Source organism: Ovis aries, chromosome 9 (assembly GCF_016772045.2).
Source record: "Ovis aries strain OAR_USU_Benz2616 breed Rambouillet chromosome 9, ARS-UI_Ramb_v3.0, whole genome shotgun sequence".
In the NCBI taxonomy this organism is placed as follows: domain Eukaryota; kingdom Metazoa; phylum Chordata; class Mammalia; order Artiodactyla; family Bovidae; genus Ovis; species Ovis aries.
Genome location: NC_056062.1, coordinates 37,979,170 through 37,999,318, shown reverse-complemented (window position 1 = coordinate 37,999,318; position 20,149 = coordinate 37,979,170). Strand labels below are relative to the sequence as shown.

The 20,149-nt window shown below is 38.4% G+C and overlaps 1 protein-coding gene across 5 annotated transcripts in view; it reads left to right on the top strand.

Moving 5' to 3' along the window:
- Positions 1 to 20,149, top strand: part of TOX (thymocyte selection associated high mobility group box) — a 309,096-nt gene that overhangs the window by 244,273 nt on the left and 44,674 nt on the right. For all 5 annotated transcript variants that reach the window (XM_042254239.2, XM_042254237.2, XM_004011695.6 and 2 more), the window contains one exon: positions 6,335 to 6,616. In XM_042254239.2, the coding sequence (XP_042110173.1) occupies positions 6,335 to 6,616 (282 nt within the window). The remainder of the gene's footprint in view (positions 1 to 6,334; positions 6,617 to 20,149) is intronic.

Here is a 20,149-nt window from a genome sequence, read left to right as displayed (position 1 = left end):
CAAGCCATGGATGTAATAGACAGGTCAGGAGGGGAGAACACATGGTATCTGCTTTGGTTTCCTAATTGATTTTAACTGAGCCTTTGCTTTCTATTAATTGGAAGAAGGTTTTGAAGGAACTCAGTGAAAATCTCTTCATCATCATAATCCTCCTCCATTACTTTAATTGACATTTTTTAGCTTCTATAATTAAAGAACAATATTAATCCTCAACAAAAAAAAAATCTGTAAAATTTAAGGAAACAGTTCCAGTTTTCAAAAAAGTGAAATCTATCCTCTATGTTCAATGGATCAGGTTTCCCCAGTGGGGAGATAACTATTAAGAGCCATTCAAGACTAAAATGCCAAAGACATGCAGGACTTTTAGTCCAAAAAAAAAAAAAAATTCACTGGGCTTGAAATAAGCAAAATGAGAAATGCACACACAAGTTAGAAAGCACCTTGAGACATTCGAGTCCTAAGAATTTAGCAAATGAAGTTCCCAAAAGATCAAGGATTTTTAATATTATGTATGTAAAGCCCAAGCCATCAGTCCTAAATATACCCGAGCATCTATTTGATGGAATTCAAGATATACATGCTGAGTATCTGCTATGTGTCAAGGTCTGTGCTAGATATGAGGGCTATGCTGGTAAATGAAGTAGATTTCTCTCCCTGCATTTTTGAGTTTATAATCTATTAGGGTGTATCAGGCAAGATTAGCTCTGCTGTGTACAACAGAAAACTCAAGAGGACTGAAAAAGATTGACCTTTACTTCCCTTCCACATGACACACTCCCTTGGTAAGCAGACCGTCCGTGGTCTGGTGTCTTCATGATAGTCAGACACGCGGGCTTCTTTCCGTGAGTCCAAAATCATTAGGGTGCTGCCTCTTGGTCCAAGACATTTTCCTGAGCTCTAATTACCACAGCCACACTATTTCCAGCAGAAAAAGAACAAAGGAAAGTGAGCCCTTCCTTCAAGGAGATTTCTTGGAAGGACCACCCAACACTTTCATTTATATTTCAGTAGCCAAAACATGGTCACATGACCATAAAGCTGCAAATAAAGGAGACAGTGTCCTCGGTCAGCCAGCTTTTTGGCTCGACAAGCTAAATACCAGAGGCTTGTCCCTCTGGACCAAAGTAAATGAGGATCAGAGGGTACAACTTGAGATTTCTGCCACAAATGGAAACAGACATTATTCATATTTTCTTTTCATCTTGGGACTAAAGCTAGATGAAGTTCACAGGAAAAAATAAAGATCATCATACTAGCTAAAGTCAGTTTGTACTTGTAGTGTTCGTTTCTTCATTTATACACTGACTAGGCAAGTGTTGTTAGAATACTTGAAATGCCTAATTTAACTAAGAGATCTCAGGAAGGACTGAAAAATGCTTTCAGTTCAGGTCAGTTCAGTCGTTTAGTCATATCCACCTCTTTTCGACCCCATGAATCGCAGCACGCCAGGCCTCCCTGTCCATCACCAAGTCCCAGAGTTCACTCAGACTCACATCCATCGAGTCAGTGATGCCATCCAGCCATCTCTCTTTTGTCCCCTTCTCCTCCTGCCCCCAATCCCTCCCAGCATCAGAGTCTTTTCCAGTGAGTTAACTCTTCGCATGAGCTGGCCAAAGTACTGGAGTTTCAGCTTTAGTATCATTCCTTCCAAAGAACACCCAGGGCTGATCTCCTTCAGAATGGACTGGTTGGATCTCCTTGCAGTCCAAGGGACTCTCAAGAGTCTTCTCCAGCATCACAGTTCAAAAGCATCAATTCTTCGGCACTCAACCTTCTTCACAGTCTTGTCATGTACAAATCAAGATTACATTGTAGAAATACATACACACTTAAGAAATTTAAAAGTAGTGCCCACAAAGAAAGTACAAGCAGATTGCTTTAGCAGTTCAGAATAAGGAGGTTCTTGAAGCTTTGTAGATGAGCTGACTTTTGAACTTTAAAATTTATTCAGTGTTTGGATATGTGAATATGATAATGGCATCATGGAATTGTGACAAGAACTCAAACATGTAAAATAAGCGTATTTCTACTCTAATCTTTGTTGGTAGAGAGATCTGAGACCATTTAATCTCTACCATCCTCAGTAAACTTGTGTAAACAGACATTTCTGCCTCAAAGGGGAATTATAAGGCCCAACAGGTGAAAAAGTTCTGTGCAAACTGAAAATCACTGAGCAAAGTATTTTTTTAAAACTGTTTTTCAAATTTTCAAACAGCAACTGCTCAGAAAGTGAATGCTGAAAGAGCGGCATAGACAAGGCACATGTTTAAGGGAGAGAGAGGCAAAGAAAAACAGTTAGTTGGGTTTAGTTGAATAATTAGGTGTTTGACGGACACATAAGGAATAAAGTTTATTTGGAATCTTGAATAGCATGCCTAAGAGTTTGGATTCCATTTGGGAGGCAGATATCACTGAGAAGTGTTTGAGTCTGACTCATGAAGATTAATTTTACAGCACTCTTAGGGGTGGATGTGAAGATGTTCTTTTCATTAAACGTTAAGTAGCTGTTCCAAGTGAAGAGGTAGTGAAAGCCTGAAATACGTGAACGGGGTGGGGTGAGAGAAGGTCAGATGGGAGGAGTATTTCAGAGCCGACTGAGTGGAACCCACCAGAGTTTGATAGAAAAGGAATGAACCAAAAATTACTAAAACATTTTGAGTAGAGGTGATGAAGAGGATGAAGGTGTCATCAAGAGAAACTGGACACAGAGGACAAAATAGTTTTGAAAAAGAAAACTTTGTTCAGTTTTCCAGCAGTGGTGATGTCCAAGTAGTGACGTCTAGCAGAGTCAGACCCAGAATTGGGGCCAGAATTATACATTTTCATTTAGAAATTCCCCACTAACAAAATCGTGATGCATCTTAGCTGAATGGAAGAAATGTGACTCAGAATGTTAGGGAATCATTTAGGGGTGGAAAGTTGTAAGAAGAATAGAAGTCAATGGCAGAGCCAAGAGGAGTCAGAATAGCAGTTGAGATTAAGCATGACTTAAGTGAATTATTCACAATACACGGAAAATACTGGAGAGTAACAGGAAATAATATTTTTCAAGTTGATGTTTCATATTTCACATTAAGATCTGTAGTCAGTCACTATCTTTCTAGAAGGAAACCAGTAATCAAAACGTTTGCTTACCTTCATGAGCTGACTAATTATTTTTAGTTTTCAGTAATCAAGCTCCCTCCAGTTTAATTTGCCCCATGTTATACATTAGGCAGTGATGAACACTGAACTGACTCCTATGAAAGCAGAGTGGAATGAAAAAACTCCTCCTAATTCAGAAATGTCACCAAGGGTGTTAAGATCTATTTCTAAGTGCATCTGAGGGCTAAAGAGATGAATGTGCTCTCTAATTTGTGCTTGCCACCCTCTACACGGGAGAAGTGGTCTTTTATTCAGTGTTAAAGCTGCTGTCTGCCTGGCATAACACCATTGGTTACATGATATTTTAAACTAACGATAAGTCTGTTGAAAAAGTGGTATCCTGTTGAGTGCCTCATGGTCCCTACCCAGGCTGATTCCTTACTCCCTTTCACCATGCCCACCTCCTTCTACTAAAATTACAAAGGTGGAAATACAGCTTTAATACTCAGAGATCTACTCACCACACTAATTAGCATGGGAGAATAATAATTTTAAGAAAATACTACAAAATGGTGAAAAAGATAGGTGCTATGAGGTGGAATTTGTAGGCATAAATCTGGAAACTCTGTGTGTAGGTAATTTAGAGATCACTTTCCGCCATGTCATGTGAAAACCACAATGTTGCTGAAAGAGTGAGAAGTGAGCTCCAGATAAGTTGCACACTGTTCAAGCTTGTAACTTGGGATTTCTGTGACAGAGAAATAACATATCAATTAGTTACATACTTTGGGGAAAATAATTTAAAGTATGATTCTGTTAGTAAACATTTTTAATTTACAGGACTCTACAAAACAGATATGTTTGAATATGCATGCAACTGCTTTGTTTGGTGTAGGGTTGGGAGAGGGAGCTGCCCCATATATAGAACAGTACCCTTAGTGGGCTCCCGTTAGTCAGTGCCCACAATGAAACACCAGTTCCACGTGCTAAAAGTCTAAAAGACAGCACAATATGACCTCAGGACCTTAGAATACGGGCCTGAAAAGAGACTCAGTGGCACAACTTGAGGATAACCGTGAATGCTAGTATTGATCAGATTATAGAAGTTATATGAACAGTTACACAGGAACAAACACTATTTTAGTAAACATGAGTGGAGGCAACATGAATGGACTCAATAAGAACCATGGATTTGGGTAGACAGTTCGGACAGGTGTGTTTGATTATCTTTAATTAACTATAACTATCCCTTCAGGATACATAAAATATTGGATCAGCTGCTTAATACAGTAGGAAGTATCAAAGACTGGAATTGAGAGATGTAGGTTTTAACTCCAACTCTGTGATTTGGGTAAATCGTTTTTTAAGATCTCTAGGTTTTATTCATTTATTTATATAGTTATTTAACAGATATTCAAAACCCCTCAGTCTCTTCTTTTCACTGAGAGCATGTCACTGGGGCCTCTGCAGAGCTAACATATATCACTGAATAGTAATAACTGCTTAATGAGGGTTTTCATAGAAAGGAGAACTGTGAGCTGCTTTTGGAAAGTTAGAGGGACATGGTTTAAATTATGGGGGAAAAGGTTGATTTGAACCAGGAAAGCAATGCCTATAAAAGCATACAGTCAGCCTAACCCATCTCCTAGGAGAGCCAGAGTCTAGGATACCTAGAACTGAGACTGAAGATGAAGCAGTAGCAAGAGTTGGAAAGGTCAGAAGTGGGGAGTATTGACTAATATGATGACTTACGGTGGAGATAGCGAACCTAATACAGAGAACAGAGGCAGACACCTCTTCAGTCACAACTCCTGTTTCAGACAGGTCTAACTGGGTTGGTAAGATGCCTAGAGAGCATCGGTAGAAAATGAGTTTATTACCGAAAGAAAAAAATCCTATGACTAAGTTACCTATTACCCTTTTCATTATTTCCATGTCATGGTAACATTTGCAGATGGGTAATTACTAGGCATTCTGACATTGTATGGGGTTTTTTTTCTTAATGAAATAGAGAAAGGTAACTTTTATTTTTACTTTTTCCATTCCCAAATATAAATTTAACGTATACCTCTTCATGTTAAAAAAGAACTGCCCTTCTTTTTTCCATTTCTTTTTTCTCTCTGTTGCTTTATAAATCTTCTACCTGCATGAACTCCCCAGCACCCTTCAGGAAGAACAAAACTGAGCTGCTTCTGTAAGCCCCACAAAATATTCCCATTATTTTAAATTTGAAAATGCCACAGAAATATTAAGTGAAATTCACCACACTGCTCTTATACAACACTTTTGACCTCTAGATGCGTTAAGAGCTTCATCCTCCAATGCTTTTAATTCTAATCCTTGCAGAGACAAAATTCACTGCTTGAATTATAAGAGTGAGTCTCATTAAGGCTAAAAAGCAGTGACCCAGATAGCATAATGGATTAATATCGTGACCTTGCAACTTTAGAGCTTTACTTTCAAATCTGACTAGGTAGTCAAATCATTTCAATAGTCAATTAATCAATTGGTTAATACCAGCCTGTAAGTGTTCTAAGTCAGAAGTTCATAGATCATGTGGCCAATACTAGCCTATATAGAATTAAGCTGAGAACCATAGTATGCTTAACTTTCAAAACCTTTTTCAATTGATGAGAATCAAAGAAATGGATTTTCATGAATTACTATGAATGCTGTAGTACTAGTGTAATGTTAATTGCTCAGTCGTCTCTGACTCTTTGAGACCCCATGGACTGTAGCCCGCCAGGCTCCACTGTCTGTGGGATTTCCCAGACAAGAGTGCTAGAGTGGGTAGCCATTCCCTTCTCCAGATCTTCCTGACCCAGGGATTGAACCTGTGTCTCCTGCATCACAGGCAGATTCTTTACATTCTGAGGCACCAGTGAATGCTGTAATCACTAATAATTATATAATATTGACACACTAATAAACATCAGTATTTTGAAACTTACCCTATCAGTATCTGTTAATGATATATGTTTGCATTTCACTGCAGTGTAAAGAAGGACTGTAAATATAATTAACCAGGTCTTGAGTAATGAAATGTAATGTCAATGGATTTCCAACATTCTGTATTTTACTATCTTTAGGGTGCTACATACAGTTACGATTATCCTTCTCTAGGAGAAGGGTGGAAATGTGTATAGTTAACCAGGAGTTTTAAACTTAAAAAAATGGAGTTTTAAAGCCTAGGGATTTTTTTTTCCAGAAACAAGTTTTGTGAAAAATTATTCCTGTCCATTTTTTGTAGATGCAAGATATACGGAACCCAGAAGGGACGCACTATAGCTCCCATCCTCAGATGGCAGCCATGAGACCAAGGGCTCAGCCTGCAGACCTCAGGCAGCAGCCGGGAATGATGCCGCATGGCCAGCTCACCACCATCAACCAGTCACAACTCAGTGCTCAGCTCGGACTTAACTTGGGAGGGGGCAGCATCCCCCACAACTCACCATCTCCTCCTGGAAGCAAGTCTGCGACTCCTTCACCATCCAGCTCAGTGCACGAAGACGAAGGTGACGATGCCTCCAAGGTAGGACTTGTAAGAAATGCTTGCTGCCTTAAAAAATACTGTTCATTAGCACTTTCCCTGACTTCAGGTGGATGGAGGTAATATCATCCAAATGGGAAGCATTGTGGGGGACTGAATGAGTTAAATCACCTGCTTGTCCAAATACATTTTAAAGTTCCGAACAAATCCTTTCGGAGAAGGCAATGACAACCACTCCAGTACTCTTGCCTGGAAAACTCCATGGACGGAGGAGCCTGGTGGGCTGCAGTAACTTCACTTTCACTTTTCACTTTCATGCATTGGAGAAGGAACTGGCAACCCACTTCAGTGTTCTTGCCTGGAGAATCCCAGGGAGCCTGGTGGGCTGCCGTCTATGGGGTCCCACAGAGTCAGACATCACTGAAGCAACTTAGCAGCAGCAGCAGCAGCAACAAATCCTTTAAATGCAAATGTACTAAACATAGGAGTAGGTTGCACCCACACAGTACAGGGTCTGCTAGTGAGTAAGGGAGAATAAATAAACATCTAAGACTCAATATCCAGTCAGGCTTATTTCACTGCTCATTCAAAACTATCTTTCAGTTTAACTACTTTATTTTAAAAAGGCAGTATCCCCGGGATATAATATTGGGTCTGTGTGTGTGTGATGGTTAGAGAAATCTCTGAGATCATCTGATCCAAACATGTCATATTTAGGATGAAGAAAAGAAGGGTCAGAAGTACTAGGTGATGCCCTTCCGGAGAAAGGAGCCTGGGTGCTTCTTTACTTATCTTTTGTTAACCCCAGGCCGTTGTGATTGTCCGTCTGCATGACCTTAAGTTATTTGTATGAAGATGGGTCTTTGTTGTCCTTATTTTTGGAAAATTAGCTACAAAAGTAGTTAGCTCTTTAAAGTATTCAAGGCACCTTTGTCAAATGATTGTTTCATAACCAAGTATACTCTCAGTCAAGAAGACCAAAATCATCTTTTTATTGCCTTGGTTATCAGTCAGTCAGGGTTTGCTGGTAGCACAGTAGTAGAGAATCCACCTGCAATTCAGGAGAAGAGGGTTCAATCCCTGGGTTGGGACAATCCCCTGAAAAAGGAAATGGCAACCAACTCCAGAATCTTTGCCTGGAAAATCCCATGGACAGAGGAGACTGGTGGGCTACAGTCCGTGGGGTCTCAAAAGAGTCAGACATGACTTAATTGACTAAAGCATCACATCAGTCAAGCATCTGTCAAACTTGACCCCTCAAGGACTCTTGTCCCTGGTTACTGTGAAAAGCACTGGCAGCTACATGCATGCTTCATATTCCTCCTAAGTTTCAGTGTCCCTAATGAATTGCCACTTGGGTCAGTCTTTTGTTTCTTTTCACTTTGTGAGAATTTTGTTTTGGGGAAACAAAAGGCAATACCATGGGATTCTGATCTATACAGTTAACTTAACAATTGCTAGCTACACTGGAGAAGGCAATGGTGACCCACTCCAGTACTCTGGCCTGGAAAATCCCATGGGCAGAGGAGCCTGGTAGGCTGCAGTCCATGGGGTCGCTAAGAGTTGGACACAACTGAGCGACTTCACTTTCACTTTTCACTTTCATGCATTGGAGAAGGAAATGGCAGCCCACTCCAGTGTTCTTGCCTGGAGGATCCCAGGGACAGGGGAGCCTTGTAGGCTGCTGTCTATGGGATCGCACAGAGTCAGACACAACTGAAGTGATTTAGCAGCAGCAGCAGCTACACTAATCTTTTAACAATCCAAATAGTGACACATAGATTTATTCAGCCTGATGTCAAAAGACAAGGCTGCTATGTTGACATTTTATTATTTTCAGTATTCTTGAAGCTCTAACATTTAGGGCCTTAATCCTCAAAGCACCACCAGGGTAGCTAATTCCTAGAGATAGTGAATGACTCCCCTGGAGCACATCTTTGATAGACATACCATACAACCAGAGCCACACCCAAGTCATCTCCTTCATCAGACTGTTACATACCATACCAATACCCCCGGCACATCTCCCCAGAGGACCTGCTATGGACAACTAGGGAACACCTCTAGAGCAGAGCCCTTGGAAAACTGTTCAGACCTTCCTGTCCTGAGCTGACTCGGCCCCTTCCTTTCCCCCCAAACCGCAATAAGGACTCTGGCCTTTCCCTGCCCTCTCCCATCTCTGCCTCTTGACGACCCTGTGTGGCATGCTGGGCCTCCTGTTTCTGGGTTTGTGTGAGTATAAATTTCTTCTTTCATAACATTCATTTCCATGACTGCTGTCTGCCATCCCTGATGAAAACAAATGCCTGATATGTTTTAGAGCAGCTACACAGCTAGATATGAGCACCCATGCTGATCCCCTCTACCCCATGGTCTCTCCCTGTCAGTGAGCCATCCTCTCATGAGGGAAAGAAAAAGAGAAGGAGGCTAACTGATAGGACTTGAATAATGTATCGGGCTTGTGAAAGCCTGGTCTTTGGCTGATCACTTCAAGGGCAAAATAAATTTTTAAGAAAATGTGTGTTTTTCTAATGGTATCTCCAGCCAGTGAGCACCAGGATCTAAATGTGAACACCAAGAATCTGTTTGTGGTCAGTGATTTAGGTGTCGGATTATGCATGGATGGTGATTCAAGTTAAATTTCTTAATGTAGGTGATATGTACTACATTGCAAGGGGAAAAAATTAATGTTCTACTCATAGGAAGGATCAATTTGTGCATCTGGATTAGATCTTTATCAGTATTCATTGTTTACATTTCAGGAAATTTGTATGTGTAGCACACTGAGTAGAAATCAGAAGTTCATAGAATTAATATTGATAGATTCCGCCGTTTTCTATTGACATATCAGGTCCATATCCTATACTTTTGCTAAGGTATGAATTTGTATGTAATGAGTTTCCAGGCAGGTGTGAAACTTTGCCAGTGAGTATCCTAACCAATCATTTAACTTCCACATCTCAGAGTAATTTATAGCTCATTACTAATGAGCATGTGAACGTTATGTAGTGGAATATTCTATAGTGGTATATTCTTGAATAAGCTATGATGTGAAGGTGGGTTTCTCAAGAATGCCTTCATTAAGGTGACTTTTTATCTACACAAATACTCTCAAGTTCATGCCTAGTTTAAGTGCATTTTCCATCTCAAAAGCTATCTTCCCATTCCAGCTATACACACTGTCCTTCACCTTCTCTCCAGTTCAGAATTCCCCTGCCCATTTTTCAACTTATTTTTATTAAATGATTTTAAAAATTCCTCCAATGAAAGTGTTCAAGCTTTCTTCATCACTGCCAATTAAATCGGAATTTTCCTTTATGTATGAGAAGGGTTTATGAGGACTGTTGTACTGCTACAGCTCCCGTTAAATGTGAAGTACTGTTTAGTCAAAAGGATCACTTAAATAATTTCTAATAAGAGAACTAAAAAAGAGTATTTAGTCTCACACCTGAAAAAGAAGCATTTAAACCTTCCCTCTTAACACTTTGTGCTCTCTTAAGCGATTGCATATTAATTCCAGTTTATCTAATTGAACAAGTAAATGAAATAACTTTGTTTTGACAGACAGAAATATTGTAAATACATCAGTAAAATAAATTATCACCTTATAAACACTCCCCATGGTCCTGATTGCTATGGAGCTGTGTTGACAGCCTGAAGTCATAAACTAGACATACAGTCAAACATCAGAAAAATATAAACTTGGGTAGCTTATGGTTCTAAGCCTGTAATCCAGTATGTGTAACACAACAGACACTTTAAGACACTTAAAGTATCTGGCATTTCAGCAGTGTTTTTAGCACAGTTTTCCGTTTAAGGGAATTATGGGCTAAGAATCACAATATATATTTTTCCATCCTTTTACTTTCAGCTTCTCTGCTGAAAGGATTGTATGTGTTTCTTGTCAGTGGTATATAGTTAAGTTTTTACTTTCAAGTGAAACTGACTTTTAATGACAAAAGTGATGTAATTTTTTTGGTTTTAATTATGTTTCTTGACTATTATGTTTATTTCTATATATAAAACCATGCCTGTATCATGTCAAAAAAAAATGACACTGACCTCATTTACATACATTCACATATTGAATAAATGCTAAAATACTTGAGTCAATTTCTCCATTTAAGTATGTTGCTTTCTATTTGTCTCACATATGTCTATGTTTCTTTTTCTCTTTCTTACCTTCCTTAAGATTGATCTTACTTTTCTCATTTCAATATTTCCCGTTTTAAGATTGGAAATTAAATTTTATAATCTTTCTCTTTATTTAGTAACTACTCTTAAAAATGCGTGAAAGTCTAAAATTGACATAAAAATGCATGGAAGTCTAACATTGATCAATATCTTTACCCTTCATAAATTAGTTTAACTCTAAATACCCTTCTTTCAATTTATACTGGAGCAGTTATTGCTATTGTTTATCTTGATTATAATTTAAATTATAAATTATCTTTAAATTAAATGTAATTTTATGAACTTCATAAAATGCTATTTTTGTTTTTACAGTCTTTTTTCTATAGATTTATTCACATGTAAAAATTTTTTTTCATCTGACAGCATTTTCCCTATGTCTGTGAAATTTTCTCTCATGATGATCTATTGGGAACAAGATTACCTTAAAAAGTACTTTAACTAGGAAAAATAATTTTAGATTGATGGTGATTCTCCATTATCTTTTGAAGATGTCTTAATCCATTGTATTCTGATTAATTTACTTATATCAATTTCTCAGTTCATAATTCAACTTTAAGCTGTATCAAATCTGAAATTAATGCTCATATATTGGGGTTTTAATTTCAATTATTTTATGTCTCTAGTTTTATTTGGTTCTTTCTCAAATCTGTTTGGATTTTTTTTTTTTTTAGTTGCTTACTCTTTATCCATGGATTTAATCTCTTTTGTTCTTTAAGCATTTGTTAATTCCAATCTGTGAAGCCTTTGGGGGTCTGAGTCTGTTGTCTATTGTTGCCACTGGCCCTTGGTTTTAATGCCTTGATTCATTCTGCTTTTTTGCTTTTGGAATAAGAGCTGATATTCTTTAGAACTTTATGAGAATTCTATTCGACCTGGTTTGAAAGTGGACTCCTCTAAAGATGGTTTGTGTTTGCTTCTGCCAAGTGACTTGGACCATTACAATCTAGAGCCACTTTTGGCTTAAAAGTTTTTCAGATCACTAGAGTCATATGCGTTCAGGGTATAAATCTTCACAAATGCTGTCTTCTGTTTGTGAATTATCACAAAAGATATTCTTCCCCTTGCCTTCAGAATCATCCTTGCAGGTATTGGGAGGGAACATGCCAGGCAAATCATTTTATTTCACCCTGCTCAGAAAGTCTAATTCTTTTCAGTCCTGACTTATAATAGGAACTCTCCTGTTAAACATCCCACTTTTTTTGGTCAGTCATGGGCTTCATCCTCTATCTGCTATATCTTTGACTCAATTTCACCAGGTTCAGCAGCTGTCTTCAAGACAAAAGTTGGCCTTAGTACTCTGCTTGCTTCTCTGGGTTCTTACATTTGCTTGTTTTTGCTTTTCAGAGTTTCTTACTAAGTTGATAGTTCATCTAGTATGCATTAACATACGAACAGAAAGAGAAGGGTTTTTTTTTTTCCTCAAAGAAAATAGGGTGTCGCTAGAGGATCAATTAAATAAGCCTTAAAAAAGTACTTTTTATTTACTATAGTTCTGAAGGCTAGGCGATTCCTAGAATAAAGTAAAAATGGTAGGCAGACAGAAGTCAAGTAAAATCAGGCAGTATTGGAACCAAATGTCAAGCCACATTGTCTAGCATTAGGACAGAATATTTAAAATTGAGTTTCAAAAGCCTGGTATTTCCCACATTGAACTGTATTTATTACACAATTGTTGAACACTTCACATGATGTAATATGTATGATACTTTTAAGAATTTCTTAGATCCGAGCAACTAATATGTATTCATTTATCAGAAATAAAGTATCCCAGTGGTTAAGAGTGAGCTTATTAGCAGGTAGTTTTGGGGAAAATAGTGAAATTCAGTCAAGCAACCAGTTAGTACCCAATTCCAAATAACAGCTCCTAAATCCATTTAAGTAGCTAGATTATACTACAATGTGATGTTTCCTGGGTGTAAATGTTGTTAGATGATTCATACTCTAGATAACTGGGAATACCTTGATTAAGTCATGGAATAAAGTTCAAGTGAGCAAGCTCCGGGAGCTGGTGACGGACAGGGAAGCCTGGCATGCTGCAGTCCTTTGAATCAAAGAGTAGGACACTGCTGAGCACCTGAACTAAACTGAGGCTACACACAGGTGCCTACCTGGCATTTTATTCATGGGAACTGTGTATCAACAGCTTGTGCATTCTCTGTGAGGCAAAAGAAAATTTTAACCTAAAATAATAAATAAATGTATCACCCTAGATAGGTAAATTTAGAAAAGACCAAATGAATCTAACAAAACTGATAAACATAACTAACAGGTGTATGTGCTGCTGCTGCTACTAAGTCGCTTCAGTCGTGTCCAATTCTGTGCGACCCCATAGACGGCAGCCCATCAGGCTCCGCCGTCCCTGGGATTCTCCAGGCAAGAACACTGAAGTGGGTTGCCATTTCCTTCTCCAGTGCATGAAAGTGAAAAGTGAAAGTGAAGTCGCTCAGTCGTGCCGGACTCTTAGCGACCCCATGGACTGCAGCCCACCAGGCTCCTCAGTCCATGGGATTTTGCAGGCAAGAGTACTGGAGTGGGTTGCCACTGCCTTCTCCGAACAGGTGTATGTAATAGTTTGTAAAACAGATTCATTTTGGGGGATCTTTGATTCTGCCAAAGATAACTAAGTATTGTTTCAGGATGACTTTAGCAAAAACAGTCAGTGGCCTTATATAAGGTAAGAAATATAGTCAAATCTTTTCTTCACTTTAAAGTGATTTTGCTGGACAGTAGCCCAAATTTCTTACCTTATATAAGGCCACTGAGTGTTTTTGCTAAAGTCATCCTGAAACAATACTTAGTTATCTTTGGCAGAATCAAAGATCCCTAAAAATGAATCCGTTTTACAAACTATGAAACCTATACAATGCCCTCTGCTTGTGAATCATCTCAAGAGTATAACACTTTATATATGGTTTTCTATAACTGATGTTTTGAGTCATTGAATTAGTTATTATTAATGATAATAATAAACCCAATTGTAAAATGAAAGAGGTATTAAAGCCTTACTGATTTCACAGTAACTAGATGACTTACTTTCCATGCTTATTTGAATTTATTCTCATAAGGGGATTTTAGATGGGATAGTTTAGAAAGAAAGGAGAGAATGAATTTAAGTAGCAGAATTTTTCAGTTACAGTACCATCACAAAAAGTGCTGTAATATGCCCTGTTTCTATGGCAAAGATTTTATAATATTTACTTTATATGATAAGAGTTATAAGTGGAGTTCTATGTTGTTTGTTCAGCCTATTATGCAGATGGTGCTTGATTAAAATCTATTTTAAACTACAGCGATTACTGCAAGATAGTGTGCATTAAACAGCTCTCCCGGCTCCATTAAAGGCTTTGGGACCGCGGCAGTTTATTTTAAATATGCTTATAGACGTTTCCAACTTCTCCAGGGACGTTTCAATATCAGTGATTCTCTTTCCTTGAGTCTTAACTCCTCTACTCTGTATTCTTAAGAAGTGCTATCTAAGTAACACCATTAACACATTGCTTTTTTAAAGTGGAAAATTATTGTTTTATTGTGATAAATAAGTTAAATACATCACTTTAATTAAGCAATAAGACATGACTGGAGGTGGATTACCAAAAGCATAAAGACACCCCCAGGGATTTGGGAAATAGGTATCAGTCTAAAAGTTAATACAGGGAGCACAGATATCTTTGTAAAGCTACTGTGAGAGCAGTATGTCTATGCATTTGTGTCTGTATTTATTTTTTCATGGGAGCTTTAATAGAGCATGAAAAAGTCCATGGTAATAAGGATTACAGGTAAGGCCTAAGTCCAGACATATTCTTAGTTGCTATGATTTTCAAACAACTGTTGTATACGTTTCAGATGTCCTTTTCCTTGCCACTGTAAGCCTTTGCCCACTACTGTAGAATGCAGGTGGGAACGTGGTGATCCGCTGCATGTAGACTCCGTACTGATGCTGTGAGTTTGGAAAGATTAACAGGGCCTTGTTCCTATTCTCAATGTGCTTGTCATTGTGGAGACTTTATATTTTTGCATTCTATGGTCCATCTGTATTGTCAAGATCATGACATTGGAATTAAATTTTAACTCTTCTAATCTTAGAACCCAAGTAACTCTAGAAATGTTATACTCTAAAACAGTGTCCTATACACGATCCTGTACAGTCCTTATAGTAGCCACAAGTCCTGTGTGACCATGTACATTTAAATCTAATTAAAATTAAATTTGAAAATCTAGTTCCTCACTTGCTCTAGCTTAGCATACTCCATTGTCACACGTGGCTAGTGCCTACCTTCAGACAGACAGTACAGAGAACGTTTCCATCTTCCTAGAAGATTCCATGAGATAGTACTGCTCTAGACTACAGTAGTCAGTGTCTGCGGGAAAATTAGGCCATAAAATTATAAACTTTCATCCATTCAGACAATACTCAAAATTAAGGTCCAGGGACATATTACAAATCCATTTTGCTCATTTTCTCACCACAATCATATTTATCATCATTGTGTTCATTCCAAATAGTTGATGGTCAGAAAGGCTAGGTGTCTTTCAAAATGCAATCCATTCCTGGCATGTAAGTGGATCTAAATTATAGCAGCATATCTTTCTTTGGGGAGGTTTTGTATACGAGAAATGATCATGTGGTTTTTAAATACGTGATGAAACTACAGCCAGAAAGTAGGCCTGACAAATTCCCAGTTCATTATACAGACTTCATAACAGCTCACTTCTGTACCTTCCCAAACACAAGTCAAATGCAAAGTAAAAAATAAGACCCCCACAATTAGGTGGTAATGCCCAGTGTTCAGACCCCTCCACCACATCAGGTGGTAATGGCCAGGGCTCACGTGGCAGACAGCCTTTTCACTTCATACAGCACTGCCCACATGTGTGGATGCATTAGACAGCCAGCCACAGCAGGGGATTTGTATCCTGTTATATTGCTTTCTAAAAGCAGACATTGTACATATCCAGTAAGCCTCTATGCAAGGAACACTGAGCAATATAACAATGATTCCCTTCAAAGCATATTTTATTTCTTAAAATTATTTCATACATAATTTTTATTTTTGTGTTTTCCTCTTACCACAGCTTTTGGTGGAAGGGCGCTATTTTAAGCCATAGTTTGGCTCTATGAGGGCAGTTTTACAAGTGGTCAGAATATTATGATCTAAGAATATCATTTTAGTGAGCTAGTTGAATTACTGAAGAAAAGGCAGTGAATCTTAAGAAATAAATATTTTATGTGTGCCCTGTAGATTAGTTCACTCAGATGCCAATTTTCTTGCATGACAGATAATTCAGCCTAAGATTAACCATGAGTATTTAAAAGGAGAGTGTAAAAAAATTTTTTTAATAAATAAATAAAAGGACAGTATATCAACATGCTCTCACTTTCAGGAATCGCAGAGATAAAGCTGATGTAATGCTATGAAATTGGCCAGTAGTCTGGCCATAATGGGGGATAACACCCCAGCTTCAAGCTTGGTGCCTCTCAGGTACACTGTCAGATACACAGGTGAAGCCTCAGGGTGACCCTCCATAATACATAAATGGTGTCTGCTAAGCCTTGAAAATAGGGAGGCAGAAATCATAAGATGCTTGTTTCTCCTAAAGGAGAAGACTGCATCTGGCTAACCCTGTTAATAAAGATAAGCCAGAAAAATAGGGGAAGCCTCCAGAAAGCCAACCAAATTGATTGGCTGCATGGACTTGTTTAGAGATTCCTATAGGGTTGCTATCAAAACAGTTATATGTATTGTGTCAAAACAGTAGCTTGTGGTTTCTGTATGCTTGATACTTAGAGCTTCTCACTGGCCATAGCCGGTGCTCCGGCTTCTGCAGAGACTCCCTAGAAAGGAGGGCCACGTTTTCCAGTAGTAGGTTAACTGTCCTTCTTGCTACCATGGGTGTCACGTGAATCCAGCAGATCTGAAACATGCCCCATGTCATCCAAATACTGATTTAAAAAGTAAGTAAGACAGCCTCTTCAATAAATGGTGCTGGGAAAACTGGACAGCTACATATAAAAGTGAAATTAGAACACTTCCTAACACCATACACAGAGATAAACTCAAAATGGATTAAAGACCTAAATGTAAGACCAGAAACTATGGAACTCTTAGAGGATAACATAGGCACAATACTCGATGACATAAATCAAAGCAAAATCCTCTATGACCCACCTCCTAGAGTAAGGGAAATAAAAACAAAAGTAAACAAGTGGAACTTGATTAAACTTAAAAATTTTGCACAGCAAAGGAAGCTATAAGCAAGGTGAAAACACACCCCTAAGAATGGGAGAAAATAATAGCAAATGAAACAATTAACAAAGATTTCTGAAGTATACAAGCAGCTCATACAACTCAATGCTAGGAAAACAAACAACCCAATCAAAAAGTGGGAAAAAGACCTAAACAGACATTTCTCCAAAGAAGACATACAGATGGCTAACAAACACATGAAAAGATGCTCAACATCGCTTATTATTAGAGAAATGAAATCAAAACCACAATAAGGTATCACCTCACACCAGTCAGAATGGCCATCATCAAAAAGTCTACAAACAATAAATGCTAGAGAGTCTACGAACAATAAATGCTGGAGAAAAGGGAACATTCTTGCACTGTTGCTGGGAATGTAAATTGACACAGCCACTATGGAAGACAGTATGGAGATGCCTTAAAAAACTAGGAATAAAGCCACCATATGACACAGCAATCCCACTCCTAGGCATATACCTCAAGGAAACCAAAATTGAAAAAGACACATGTATCCCATTGTTCATTGCAGCACTATTTACAATAGCTAGAACATGGAAGCAATATAGATGTCCATTGACAGATGAATGGATAAAGAAGTTGTACATATACAGAATGGAATATTACTCATCCATAAAAAGGAATGCATTTGAGTCAGTTCTGATGAGGTGGATGAACCTAGAACCTATTATACAGAGTGAAGTGAGTCAGAAAGAGAAAGATGAATATCGTATTCTAACACACATAATCTAGGAAAATAGTATGGAAGAATTTATTTGCAGGGCAGCAGTAGAGAAACAGACATAGAGAATAGACTTATGGACATGGGAAGAGGGGAGGAGAGCATTAAATATATGAAAAGAGTAACATGGAAACTTACATTGCCATATGTAAAATAGATAGCCAATGGGAATTCTTGCATGGCTCAGGAAACTCAGACAGGGGCTCTGTATCAACCTAGAGGGGTAGGATGAGGAGGGAGATGGGAGGGAGGTTCAAAAGGGAGGGGATATATGTATACCTATGGCTAATTCAAGTTGAGGTTTGACTAAAAACAGCAAAATTCTGTAAAGCAATCATCCTTCAGTAAAAAAAAAATTTTTTTTAAGTAAGGAAGCGTAAAGATCAGTTGTTCAAACACAATTTTAGACAGTGGAATAGGGAAACAATTTAAATTATTCAGGGGAAATCTTTTAATAAAAACATTTACAGTGAGTCATAGGAAATTTCTCTATATAACTGACATTTGATTATTTTCTGCAAAGATTGATATAATCTGCAGTCATGGAGATTTCAATGTATCAGATCTGAAATCCTAAAAATTGAAACTTTTTCTGTTAAAATTTATAGGGAGTCCAGGTAAATATTCCATGTGGATAAGCATTTATTTCCATACGCTGTTCCCATTGTCTACATATTCCCATCCTTGATGAAGTATGACCTCCAATGTCATCCCTTCACTTTTAGCATTCTTCATTGTGGTCTTTCTTGAATCCTTTTTATTTCTCTTCTTGATATTTTATTGTTTTTAATATAGAAATAGTTATTTTAGAAAATTTGGAAATTATAAAGCATACAAAGAAGATAAAGGTGTCAAATAGCAATGGTTTTTATGCATTCAAAATTCAGAGGAAATGAACTTGACACTCATCCACCCACAATTGTTACTGGAAACTCTGCATCTTAAGAGATTCCCTAAATACAAATTCACATGAGAAGACAGTCTACAGCAAAAAAAAAAAGTCAGGTACACTACCATTTAGTGGTCAGGTAGAGTTGGATGGGCCTAAAAATGATTCTAGAAACAGTGAGGACAGCAAGGTGGGCATAAAATCCAAAGACTGTGAACTTTGGAAGAGACAGGACACTCACAGTGAGAAATCAAGTCAGGGGAAGACTGAAAAGTCCCCTGGATTTAGCTCTGTGGTCCTTGGTGACCTTTTTGAGAGCCTAAGTGATGGAAAGGCGCAGGAGTTGCCTACAGTCAGCATAACCATGTGGAGGAGCCTGACTGTGATGAGAAGAAAGCTGTGGCTCTGTGCAACCGTGGGGCAAAGAGAAGGTTTGCTTGTTTGTTTGTTGCATGTCTAAAGTATCAAAAGGCGGTTGGAGGAGCAGAGTTAAGGGTGACTAAGGCCAGTGTCTCCAGCCCCTAGACTTTGGGATTTAATCAGTATAGAGCTAAAGCCTGGACACAAGGCTATTATTTAAAAGTTTCCCAGGTGATTCTAACATTCAGCCATTAAGAATGAGCATTGAGGTCATATTTACCTACATGTTTAGTTTAGAGCCGTTACCCCAGTTTGCCCAGTATCCACTCAGTCCAGTCTCAGCATTCTTGTCCTTTGGCTCATTAACCTGAGGACCAGTCATCTCACAGGATCACCTGAAACCCTTCCTGGAGAAGTCACCTTCTAGTGTTGATCTATGTCAGTCTGTCTACTAGGTTCAGAGCCTCCTGTCCCCAAAGGGTTGTTTATCTGCTTCAGCTGACAGTTTCAAAACAATAATCTATTCGATAGCTTTCTAACTAAAGACAAAGACAAAGAATTCGCTTAGCTTTTTGTTTGTTTGTTTTTCCTGTCTCTGGTTCTCAGGGCATATCTTTTAAGCCATGACCATATGGCATCACAAATTAGTGTTAAGGTCATTTCTTTCCATTCATTCAGTAAAAACTTATTACTGTGTCATAATTAACATCTGAATACCACTTTAAAATTTTGACCATATTATGTGTATATCATCTCAGTAATCACACAATGGCACTGCAACGGGTTTGCAGTAGAGGAAATGGAGGCCCAGAAAAATGACGTAACTTGCCAAGATTTCACAGCTAAACGTAGTAACAGAGGACGTGAGTGTGGATCTTCTGATGTTACATCCACCAGCCTCTCAGGAGCTCGTACTTGGTATCCAATGGTGGCTGTTATTTCACACAGGTTACCTTGCCTGGCAATTTATCTGAATAAGATACATATTGCATGTTGCCAAGAAGAGAAAAGCAACAGCCATCACAGCAATAGAAGTGATGGTGCAGAACCTCCCTGATAATGGTGACTTCATCAGGGGACAGTACATGGGGGCCGTTGTGCTGGTGGGAGAGGCAGGTGGAAAGAGGCTTCCTCCGGAGACAGCACTA